Source organism: Ailuropoda melanoleuca, chromosome 3 (assembly GCF_002007445.2).
Source record: "Ailuropoda melanoleuca isolate Jingjing chromosome 3, ASM200744v2, whole genome shotgun sequence".
NCBI classification, from domain to species: Eukaryota; Metazoa; Chordata; class Mammalia; order Carnivora; family Ursidae; genus Ailuropoda; species Ailuropoda melanoleuca.
In genome coordinates, this window is record NC_048220.1 from 630,635 (window position 1) to 642,613 (window position 11,979).

Genomic DNA, 11,979 nt, shown 5'->3' on the forward strand with positions numbered 1-11,979 from the left:
CCTCTGGCAAGGCTGTGAGCCCTGAGAGCTGCATCCTCATCGTGCCAGGAAAGGTCAGGAGCAACCACGCACACGCCAGCATTGGAGTCGGAAACCCTGAAGGGCAGGCGCACTTCTCATTTGGAAGGCCGGGAAGTACAGAGCAAATAAGGCAGCTGGAAACTAAGAACAGAATTCAGCACATTGAAGGGGGAGTGAAGCATGAGAGACTATGGACTCTGGGAAACAAACTGAGGGCTTCAGAGGGGAGGGGGTGGGGGAATGGGATAGGCTGGTGATGGGTAGTAAGGAGGGCACGTATTGTATGGTGCACTGGGTGTTATACGCAACTAATGAATCATCGAACTTTACATCAGAATCCGGGAATGTACTGTACGGTGACTAACATAATATAATAAAAAATCATTAAAAAAAAAGATAAAAAAAAAACAGGGATGTACTGTATGGTGACTAACGTAATATAATAAAAAATTATTATTATAAAAAAAAAAGAATTCAGCACATTGAAAGTGAAGAACTGGAAGGCCCCTGAGAAGGTTATTCTCTGTAACTGCTCCTGCCTGTGTCTTCTTGAATAGATCAGCCACCACGATGCTGAGCACTCTTATATGACCCCACCAAACCGTGGAATGCAACCTCGGCAGGAACCGTCACACCATGCAAAGGCTGACCGGAGGCAGCTCTCTGACAAAGGCAGAGATTGGGGAGATGTGGCCATGGGTCCAGATGCCTGACCCTCCCCCCCAAGCTGGGAGAGGCAGGAGGGCCCCTCCTGGAGCCATCAGAGGGAGCACGACCCTGCGACACCGTGACTGCAGACTCCTGGCCTCCAGACCCGGAGAGGACAAAGCTTGCCATCCTAAGACCTCCATGTGGTCATTCGTTAGCAGCCCCAGAACGCTAGCACTGCGCCTGTGCATTCACTCTTCAAACCACCCAGGACCCAGAATGCCAGTGCAGGGCCTGCCGGAGGAGAAGCAGAGGAAAGGTGCCTCAAAGGGACACCTCGGCAAGGCCCCACGGCACCTCTCCATGCACCGCCCTCTGGGACGCCATTCCAAAGCAGTCTGGAGGTGGCCTGTTCTGCTGTGACAGGCGAAGGGGTCACCCACTTCTTCACTCTGCCCCCATCCATCCTTCCTGGAGGGGCCCTCCCACCAAGACACCCCAAACCAAGCAAAAAGCAGCACGAATGCCTATCTTCAAAATATATTCTAAAACTATGATTTCTCTTTTGTTTTTGGATAGAAATGGGGCAGTTACAGAAAAAAAAAACAACACTTTTTAAAACAGGTGCAGTGTGTATTATTTTCACATTTGGCTACAAACTGGGCAGTGAGAAGAATATTCCTGGTGTTGACAGGATGACCTCAAGATGTACTGGACTTCAGATAAAAAGTCACAGAACAACCCAAAAGAAACCGGCCTGTCTGTCAGAGAGAACAGAACAAAGTGACTGTGGAGTGGCCCATGCAGAGCAGCCCCCAGAGGGGAGGTAGGCTCTGGCCTGAACGTGGTCCTGGAGAAGGGGTTCTTCGGACACAGGATGCAGGGTTCGGGTGGGCAGACTCAGAAATCAGCACATTTCTTTCATAGAGATTTAAATTGCCCTTTTATACCCAGTGAGAACAGAGAGAGAATGAAAATTCAGCTAGTGGTGATGCTGGCCATGCCAAGTAGCCACAGAGCACTAGGTGCAGCCAGCCTTGCAGGGTAGAGCCTTCCTGCTGCTGTGGACCCTCTGAAGGGCTCAAGTAGGAGTGGGGAGCCTGGTCCTGCAGGGAGCAGGGGAGAGGGGAGCTGGGGCCTGCAGGGAGCAGGGGGGAGAAGGGAGCTGGGGCCTGCAGGGATCAGGGGAGAAGGGAGCTGGGGCCTGCAGGGAGCAGGGGAGAAGGGAGCTGTGCCTGCAGGGAGCAGGGGAGAAGGGAGCTGGGGCCTGAAGGGAGCAGGGGGGAGAAGGGAGCTGGGGCCTGCAGGGAGGTAAGGGGGAAAAGGGAGCTGGGGCCTGCAAGGGAGCAGGGGAGAAGGGAGCTGTGCCTGCAGGGAGGTAAGGGGGAGAAGGGAGCTGGGGCCTGCACGGAGCAGGGAGCAAGCGCAACTGGGGGCAGGGCTGGGAGGTGGCTGGCTGGGTTTGCAGGCACAACTCCCCTCTCCTGGAGCTCCTCCTTCCTGCGTCTTTGGTGTGGTCCAGGTCACAGCATACCTAGCCCTCTACCCTGAGGCAAGCCTGAACCTTCTGGCTCAAGGCGTCCAACTACTAACCAGCCCTTGGAATGACTGCCCAGGTTTTTACGTCAAGGACACGTGCAAGTGTTGAGAACAAAGTACTCAGGGGAGCGAATGTCATCAAAACCAGTCCCCTCTCTGCTCTCCTGTCCTAGGTCAGTTTTTTGGCACGTCGGGTATGCTTGTCGATGGTTAAGGTGGTCCGGTCGACGGCTGCAGTGATGCCATCCAGGGCCTCGTCCTGCCTCTCCAGCTCCATCTCAGTGTCCAGGGCGAGACTCTTCAGCTTCCTCAGGATCTGCAAGAGCAGCACACAGCAGGAGCAGGAGGGGCTGCTGTTTCTCAGACGCTCAAAAGGACGCTATTTCTTTCCATCATTTTTACAGTACTTGGGAAATTCTGTGAGTCAGTGGGGATGACAAACACTGTCCTCCCATCCTGGGTTTGGGTCTCAGCTCTGCAGCTTACCAGCACGGACCCCCAGGAAGCAGGGACCCCCCTAGGGAGCACGGACCCCCAGGGAGCACAGACCCCCAGGGAGCAGGGACCCCCAGGGAGCATGGACCCCCCTGGGAGCACAGACCCCCAGGGAGCACTGACCCCCAGGGAGCACGGACCCCCAGGGAGCAGGGACCCCCTGGGAGCACGGACCCCCAGGGCAGCAGAGCTGAAGGAGATGAGGTGTCAGCCCTCTGGCCCTGCTCCAGGCCACAGTCCCTACACCTCCTGACAACGCCCCTGGGGCACTGCTGCAGCAGGAGGGCTGACCCAGGGCACAACCGGGACCCAGTCACTGTCTTTATTACCTGTCTGTACCCACATACCTAACTGCAGACAGAAGCTGGAAAAACAGGATTTAAAATGAAAAACCAAAGCCCCTTCCCGCCTCCCTGCTGGAAACATTTCACAGGTATCTCCATGCAGCTCCAGGCGGCACAGCAGCTCCAGACACACAACCCTGAGAAGAGGGAGGCTGGCCTGGGAGCCAGGCCCTGGGGCTCCCAGAGGCCAGGCCCCTCACCCCATCTCTGGGACTCATGTCATGCTTCCTACGTCTCACACACTGCTAAGAACAGCCACTTTATTGCAATCCTATTGAGACTACTTGCATTGCGAAACGTACTTTAACTACATGCGTGGGGAGCCTGCGTTTAAAAATTTAATATCCTCAAGCTGACAACAAAAAGGAATGATTTTAAGAGAAACCTTAATGACCAACTACTTGCAATAAATGTTAATGCCTCTTTTAGGGGAAGTTTCAGATCCCCGGTTAGGTCAAGACAAAGGAACTGCACACTGCGAATCATCAGCACAGTCCTGGGTGCCCGTTACCAAGTCCCCGAGGACCAACCACATACAGACGCGTCCATCCTCAGCCCCGTGGGGATGGAGGTCAGTGGCGAGGGCCCCAGATCTGGCGCAGCTGGCAGCGCACCATGCCACACACACGGACCTCACCCTCACGGGCACAGCCCGCTGACCTGCCGCCTGGGAGCCGCCCCAGGACAAGGAAAGCGCAGCACCCCGGGGGAAGGTGTGACCCACGGCGCCTTGCGCTCACACCAAGCAGACTCGCACTGCCCACCAGCACGTGGGCAAGCCGCGTCGTCTGACACACGAGGACCAGAAAGGAGGCAGGGAGGTGGCCAGAGGGTAATAAGATCAAGTCCTTCCTCAGGAAAGGGGAGGCTGGACTGAGCGCACAATGTGGACAGGCTGTGAAAACTATAAAGTGCGAGATGAGGTGCCCCTGCCAAGTCCTGGAGGGTTCAGAGGCAGGAGCCCTGCGCCGCACGCATGCTGTAGAGGGACCTGAGGCCATCTGCAGTCACACACGGTTGTGGCAGAGGCAGGCCGTGCCCACATCTCTGCCAACATGGCACCATCCCTGGGAGCTCCGTCCAGGCACGGAGGAACAAATCCTAACCCCAGGTAGCAGGCTCAGACAGCAGCCTTCTGCGCCCTCTGGGAGCCGCTGAGTCACTGGAAAAACTGGACGGAGCTCTGGAAAGTATACCGTGGGGTCAGTCGGCTCCGAGGGACGGGTTGGATGACCTCATACAGGAGGTCTTTTCCATCGCGTTCCTATGACCTCATATGGCTGAGGCCCAAATGGTGCAATAAACAGTCGCAGCTCCGCACCGTGGGAGGCGGGTCCTCAAGCCCCTCTCTGTTCCACGACCCCTCCCGGCCGGCCCGCGCTGTTCCGTGCACTAAGGAGGCCGCTCAGCCAGGCATGCACACATACAGCCCCGGGGAGGCTGGCCTCTGCCACCCGCTTGCACCTGATCTCACTCCCAGGAGCGGCCCCCACCCTGCATGGGGTGATCAGACCGCACGCGCTGTCCTTGTCAACCACGTCAAGTGTCCTTCAGGGCCCAGCAGGCTCTGGGCGGTGAGCGGTCACCACCACACCTGTGTGGATGGCCCACGATCCTGCTCCAGGACTCCTACTCCAAGTAGGAAGTCAGGACACAGGACCAGAGAAGAAAATACACATTGTCCCAAACCAGGATGCCATCTGTGCCCGTTGGACAAGCACTGCTGGTGACACGGGGGCGCCTGTGTGCCCAGCGTCCTTCCATCACATGCCCGTAGGCTGGCACGGACACGTGACCCTGGGGGTGGAGGCACGCAGCCAAGCAGCTCTGTCTCCTGCTTCCTCGTCCCCACTCGTCCCAGATGAGGGTGAGGGCTGTGGGGCTCTGTGACCCTCAAACGACTGTTCCACACACCGGGCTGAGAGGGTGTGCCCAACACCCCAAGCTCCACGGCCAGCTCAGAGCATGGCCTGGACAGGATGCACCCGTGGACACCAGGGGTCTCCGTGAGATGCCGCCGTCACAGCCGCACACTCACAGGCTCATGCTGCACACGTTCCTTCAAAAGGCAAAAGGGCCTTCACCAGGGGTCAGCAAGCCATTCAAGCAGCCGCGGGAAGAGGGCGCAAGACCCGGGCCCGCTCCTGGAGCCGTGAGCAGCTACATATGGCAAAGGTCCCCGGTGAGGAGAGCCACACCTGTGACTTCAGATTTTCTAACACTCACGTTTTCAACAGTAAAAATGATAAGCATTTTTAAAAGTTTAGCTTATTTAAGTCATCTCTACATCCTCACATGGGGCTCAAACATCAAGACTCACGTGCTCCTCCGACAGAGCCAGTCAGATGCCCCATAAAAAATGATAAGCATCATTAATTTTAATAATGCATCCTGTTTAACCCAACCAAATAAGAACACTATCGTTCCAACATGAAATCAACATAAAGAACGAACGAGATCCATCCTTTGACATCTGGTGAATGGTATACTCACGACACATCTGTGCACGGCTCTCCCACCGAGGGCCGTGCTCCGTGTGGGCCCCTGCTGCCTCCCTGCCCACAGAAGCAGCAGCACCGGGAGGAATTCACAGGGTCCAGAGCCTATGCTTCTTACGCACAGACACACAGAGACAGTAGGCACAACGCTTACTTTGTGAGCAAGACCAACTGACCTGCCTACGAAAGCTGGGCGTTTATGGGGTCTGTACTATACACAGGGGCTCGCTCCTGCTGAACTGTCTGGTTTTGGAAACGTCTCACCAAGACCCCTCCTTCACAGCTGGAAATGCTTCAAACTGCGCTTGAAATGAACCAATACTGCAAAAACCCAAGTGATCTGCACAGCTACCGAGTCTGCAAAGAAAATTACTGAGGAAGCTTCGAACTAAGAGTCCCTCTGGAGTATCGGTCCAGAGTCTTTCCCTTTAAGGACGGGACTGGAGACATTAAATGCCATCATGTGCATTCCACAGAACACAGGGTGGAAAGAACGGGGAGCGTGAAGTCTGGCCAGACCTTCACGCACTTGTGACTTCTGCGGCCCAGGATGACAAGCCGTCTAGTCATCAGTATGTCACACCGCCAAGCTCTGAAGTATCAGCTGGCCGCTCAGGGGAGCCTCCGACCAGGCCCCGTGTTCTTTTCCTCGAGCCCCTGCCATGCCAGTAAGTAAGCCGCTGACCAGCCATCTCGGCAGACACATCCGCTCCTACACAGAAAGTGTGCCAAGCTGAGCAGAGGCGGGAGGCCGTCCGGGAGCAGCATCGGGACAGAAGCCGCAGAAACACTCAGCAATCTGCAGCCCAACGGCTGCAGGCGCTCAGCCAAGTCTGAGGCTCAGTGCCCCATAGGCAGGGGGCGTCCGTGACCGAGGGGGGTGGGGACACATGGCCCAGATGCCCTGGCTGGAGGCAGGGGGCGCCACGCGGTCCCCAGGACAGAGCAGACACTCCCATGCTCTCTGCCATTCTGGCCTCTATCTCCGGACACCACAGATGCGAGCAGATACGGAGACGTTTCCATCTTGTTTATACAAACGGGAGAACAGCTCATCCAGCAGAGGAGGTCCACTGACCAGAGCAGATGTGTTTAAACGTGGGCACCTCATGCCAGCCATCCAGGTGTGGGAAGCAGGGGCTCAGAGGCCCCTGGAGCGTCCAGCCTTGGGCGTTCACAGTGTAAGTGCAGCAGGGCAGAACGTGGGGCACGGAAGCGCGGGACCCTCATGTTTCCAGCACATCCATAACGTGCTAGTGGCCTCACTGATGGTCTGAAAGAAAATGTTTTGTTCCACTTCCTGATGAGACTCCAGCATTCAGAGTATTATCATATTCATATGAAGACCTAAAGTGAGTTTAGTATTAGCCAGACTGTCTGCCCTGATCTTGTTATTAAGTTGACTCACTGAAAACCTGTGAATTTTCTTGAGTGAGAAATTAGCAACCATTTAAGAACAGAGCTGGGATAAATCAAGCTGTCTGCAACTCCAAATAGTTCTACCAGTTGGGCCCATTAATATGCTATAGAGAAGGTAAAGAGGGAAAAGCTGGCTTCCAGCACAGCCAAAGCTCTGGAGGCTGTAAAGAACATTCTAGGCTACAATCTGTCACATTCAGCACTCACAGACCACCCCTGCGTCCCACCCCGTCCCTTCTGCTGCATCCCTTGAGGCCCCAAGGGTTATCTGTGGACAGCGGCACAGGGTTCTCTTCTATGGAGGCCCCTGCTGCGGCCCCCTCCTCCAGACTCCCTCTCTGTGCGGGGGTGGGGGGAAGCTAATGCACCAGGTCCCCACAGAGCTGCGTCCCCACAGCGAGACTCTGATAGTGGAGTCTTCAGGGGTCTGTCAGCCCTCACTCCAGTTCCCAGTGGCCTCTCAAGGTCCACGGGCTAGTGGGGGAACCTGGGGACCAGCCCGCTCGCCATCGGGTCACGATGGGATCCAAATCGGACTCATCCCAGAATACAATAGACATAAAAGCCTAAAAACCACACATCACACTGAAAGAAATTAAAGACACCGAAATAATGAGGGATGACCTGTGTTCCTGGACTGCAAGACTTAATACTGGCAAGACGACAAGACACCTCCAAGTGACCTGCACATTCAACGGAATCCGTATCATGTTTCCAGCAGCCTCTTTATTCCCCCAGGAATGGGAGAATGGATCCTCAAATCCATTGGAATTGCAAGCAGCCCTGAAGAGCCGGAGCAGTCCTGAAAAAGCAGAATGAAGTTGGAGGACTGACTCCCCTCACCCGTCGCCAGCTGGAATAGAAAATGGTGCGGCCGTGGCGGAGCACAGCCTGGCAGCCCCTCGCCACTCCCCATGTAGAGTTACCCTGGGACTTGCTAGGAGCAGCGACAGGACCCACACGGATCCCTGTGTGTGTGAGCGTTAGGAGCAGCACCACGCACAACAGCCGTGGATGAATGCATACACACAACGTGGGCCCCCGTACAACGTGTACCACTCAGCTGCGAACGCGGAAGATGGATCTGCCCGCCCGAAAACACAGTGGGAAGTGAGGACAGCAGGCACGGAAGGACATGCGCACAACAGAGAGAAAGCCGCAGGGGCTGGCGCTTCACGGGACCGTCTGGGGTGGGGGGCACAGAGGGCGCTACATGCACCGTCAGTGGGTGAAATGGCCGTATGTATGTCACACGTATTTACTACGATAAAGAAACACCACTCTACAAGACAGCCAGGCACTCAACAGCAAAACCACCGAATGCCAACGTTAACGCTTCAGGTTCGCTTCCAGGCTGACTGGGGAGACGGGAAAGCACCCGTTCCCTGGCCCTCGCTGGCCCTTGCGCTCCTCCCTCCGCAGAGCCCAGCAGCTGCTCTGGAATCCTGTCCACACCACCGGATCCTGAGGCTCCTTATCTGGCTCTGCCAGCCCATCTGCATTTCCGGGACAGCAGAGGGGACAGAATGTGGTCCACCTGGACGACAAAGGAGCCGTCCCTCCACGCGGCCCAAGTTTGTCCCAGCTTTCTCAGTGAAGGCAAAGACCCGCCAGCCCTGCCCGAGATGGCACACAGGCCTGCCCTAGGGTGGGGGCCACAGCCAGCGTAAGGCGAGCCCCACGGGTTGTCCAGTGATTGTGGAGGGAAGCCCGAGGAGGGGGGGCACATGAAACCACAGAGGGAGCCCGGGGCGGGGGTCTGTGATGGCAGGCTTGTGGCTACCAGTGACCAAGGTAACAGCAGAGCAGATGGGAAACCCATGCATGCATCTGGAAGGTACGGCATGATGCTTCCCCGCAAGTCAGCTGGCATCACTGTGCTTGTTCCTGCAGCAGGTGGTGCCCAGGGCCAGGGCAGGTGCGCAGCCCACCTGGGATGCTGGGGTCGACAACAGCAGTGCCAGGACCCCAGTTCCAGTCCACAGCTTGCCCTGCGATGCATGTCCTCTCACTGAAATGTCAACTGTCATGGACGTCACAAGTCACTAAGCACGTTTTCCCCATTACCAAGGCTCTTCTTGTGGTTTAGCAGACAACACAGGAATGCTTGTTAATAATTTACAAAGCAACGGGTCTAAGTCACAGCGCATACCTGGACTGCTTTCAAAGCCATGAATACAAACAGCATGATCACCTCCCCCCCTCTTGACGGTGCCCCGTCGGTAATGAAAGGAAAGAACAACCTCGAAAAGGGCACCAAAAACACCTGAGAACCAGATTCCAGGCAGGAATCTGGAATGAGAACATCTGCAGTCCTTCCAAATGGCTCGTGAAAGCAAGCCCAGCCTTGCCCGCCTGGCACACAGGCTCTGGTGGGTTCCTGGACACACACGGCTCTCCGTCCCCGAGCTCTCTGCACAGCCTGCTCCGGCAAGGCCTCCACATGCCCTCCTGGTTGGTCAGGGCCTCGCTGTGCTGGAAGGCACTGACCCTGCCCCGCATTTTCACCGGCCTCCCCGCATAGCCATCTGCTCTTCCAGGGATGTGTCCGTTCTGGAACGTGTGTTCCTGGAGCAGGGTCTGGGCTGCTGCCACCGCGGATGGGAAGCATGGCAGCGGGTTCCACGGCTGGGACATCACCCCCATGACTCTGCACTGGCAGCCACCCAAAGAAGGGAGATCTGTCATCTCTCCAAACAGTTAACACACTGAGACCAGGGACAGGTCCTGCACTGATAAGACATTTATTTTGGGCTGAACTGCATGTGTTAAGTCGAATTCTCTTGCATCAATTCAGGGTGGAAGAAGTGACACAAGAGGAGACATGTGAACGAGGACAAGCTTGAATACCACGAACAGAGAAGGGAGAGAAGAGCTGAACACGAAAGGTGCTCTCCTCTTCCTACATGAGAAGGAGACAGTATTGTGCAGAGTGTCACAGCCCTGAGCCGGGACCCGCTCAAGAAGGCACAGGCTGGCGGCACCTCCACAGCTGCTCCAGAGCTCCCTCCCGCCACGACTCCACAGTCTGCGACCCCTGTGAGCCAACCTTCGGTCCCTCTGTTAGCTCCCGAGCACTGTGATTACTGCTTACAAAAAGCCACACCTAGAAGGCAGACCGCCTGCCTCCGTAGTCAGAGGAGTGCAGAACCATGACCTAACCCCGAGTGCACCAGTGGCGCCCCCTCCCCGCTACGGGGACCCATGACCTGCACCCCGAGCGCATGCGGCGCCCCCTCCTCACTACGGGGACCCATGACCTAACTCCAAGTGCACACGTGGTGCCCCCTCCCCGGCACAGGGACCCATGACCTAACCCCCGAGTGCACACGTGGTGCCCCCTCCCCACTACGGGGGCCCATGACCTAACCCCCAAGTGCACACGTGGCGCCCCTCGCCACCGGGAGGCCAGGAGCGCCTACTGGAGTCCTCCGTGGCCGTGCTGCTGTGTAGGCAGGTCTGGACTGCAGAAAGGAGGTGGTGGGACTAGCCAAAGCAGTAGCGGTGAGGATCTGGGGAGGGAACGTTCCTGGACGCTGGGATGCCCTGAGGGCACCAGGAGCTGCACCAACCAGGGAGCAGACGCAGATTTCCTAACAAGCAAGCAGCAGCTCCGAGGCAGGAAAGGCCAGCACATCAGATGTGAGACGGTTCAGGGCGCTCCGCCAAACCCATCCCAGAGAATCCGCTTCCTTTCCTGGCCACCACCGCACGCCCTCCCCGTGGACGGTGGACGCTGCAGTTATGGCCGCTGCGGGGGCCTGGCGCAGTGGGAGCTGGCACAGGGTGCAGAGCACGCTGGCCCTGGGGAAACCACAGCTGGTTGTCTCTCTCAGCATCCCACTGCAGGGTAAGTCACGGAGACCCATTTCCACGTAACGACGGTAATCGCATCTGCCACAGAAACCACAGCTGAAGGGGGGGGGGCTGGTTCTTGCATTTCTGTTTTCCCCAGAAATTTACCTCATTCCTACTTATGCTGGAGCTTCAACGCCACAGCTAAGAATTCTTCTCTAAATAGGAAACATGTGTTTTACCTCCAGAAGACGATCTCTGGTGGAACTGGGCTGTCCCTGCAGGGAGGAGGACCAGCAGCTGGCTGGTGTGAAGCCCTGCTCTCCCGCGGTGGCTCTCCCCGGCACCACCACTCCGGGGTCACCACTTCCCCAGCCCGCGGCCAGCATCCTGACTCATGGCACCCGCTGTTCCCGGCACGGACACCACAGGGCTCACCAACCTGCTGACGACGCTCAGGACCGACCCCACACTCGCACACCCGTGGAGACGGAGCATGAGGAAGCTTGCTCTCCTCAGCGCCGCTCCTGTCTTCATCACGACCTCTACCATCCTGGCTTCTAGGGCACAGACGGCCGGTTTGAAACCGGAACGGCCCTCTGGCCACCACCAGAATTAACAGACAAAATCCCTACATTTCCTATCAAAAAGCCTTGTTCCCGCCTTGGCCTTGACAGAGTGGTGGGATGCCCTCGTAGGAGGGTGGGAGAGGGGCCCCAGATCCCACCAACCTGAGGCGTGTGGGTGCACATCCACCCTCAGGAAAAGGGAGGGTTTCTTTTTATAGGATGAGGGTTTTTCAAGCCCTGAAGCTGTGTTCTGGGGTCAATATGTGCATCAAAAGCCATCTTTAGTAACCTGCAGAATTTGCTGGTTGCAGCTAGAAAGCAGCTTTTCTGTGGGTCATTACTCAAAGTGACTAAGTTAGACCAGGGGAAAGAGTGACCAATCGTGCATATTTAAAATATCCCATAGCAAAGATGAGCGCTTTTTTCCAGAAAGGAAATGGCTAAGCTTAAAGGAGGCCATGCCTATGCAGACACGTCAGTAAAGACTTCTTTAAAAACAGGTTTGAAAGACAAACCGTCTTCCTGTGTGTCCTGGTGGAAGTGTGTGGTGCCAGGGATGACACGGCCTCTCCAAAGTAGAGCCTGGATCCGAAGAAATCGTGAGCTAGGAACCAGGGAAACCGAGTCAGGAAGCTGCAAACCAAAACTGCA

General features: G+C 56.5%; 1 protein-coding gene across 6 annotated transcripts in view; it reads right to left on the bottom strand.

Annotated features, from left to right (window-relative positions):
* Positions 1 to 588: 588 nt before the first annotated feature.
* The window catches only part of SNAP47 (synaptosome associated protein 47), a 51,248-nt gene continuing 39,857 nt past the window's right edge, over positions 589 to 11,979 (bottom strand). For 2 of the 6 annotated variants that reach the window (XM_034655766.1, XM_034655768.1), the window contains exon 5: positions 589 to 2,524. In XM_034655766.1, coding sequence (XP_034511657.1) covers positions 2,378 to 2,524 — 147 coding nt within the window. In that variant the 3' untranslated portion in view covers positions 589 to 2,377. Of the gene's footprint in view, positions 7,767 to 11,843; positions 11,975 to 11,979 lie in introns of all 6 variants that reach the window. The other 4 variants (XR_004623909.1, XR_004623910.1, XR_004623911.1 and 1 more) reach the window with 4 other exon arrangements.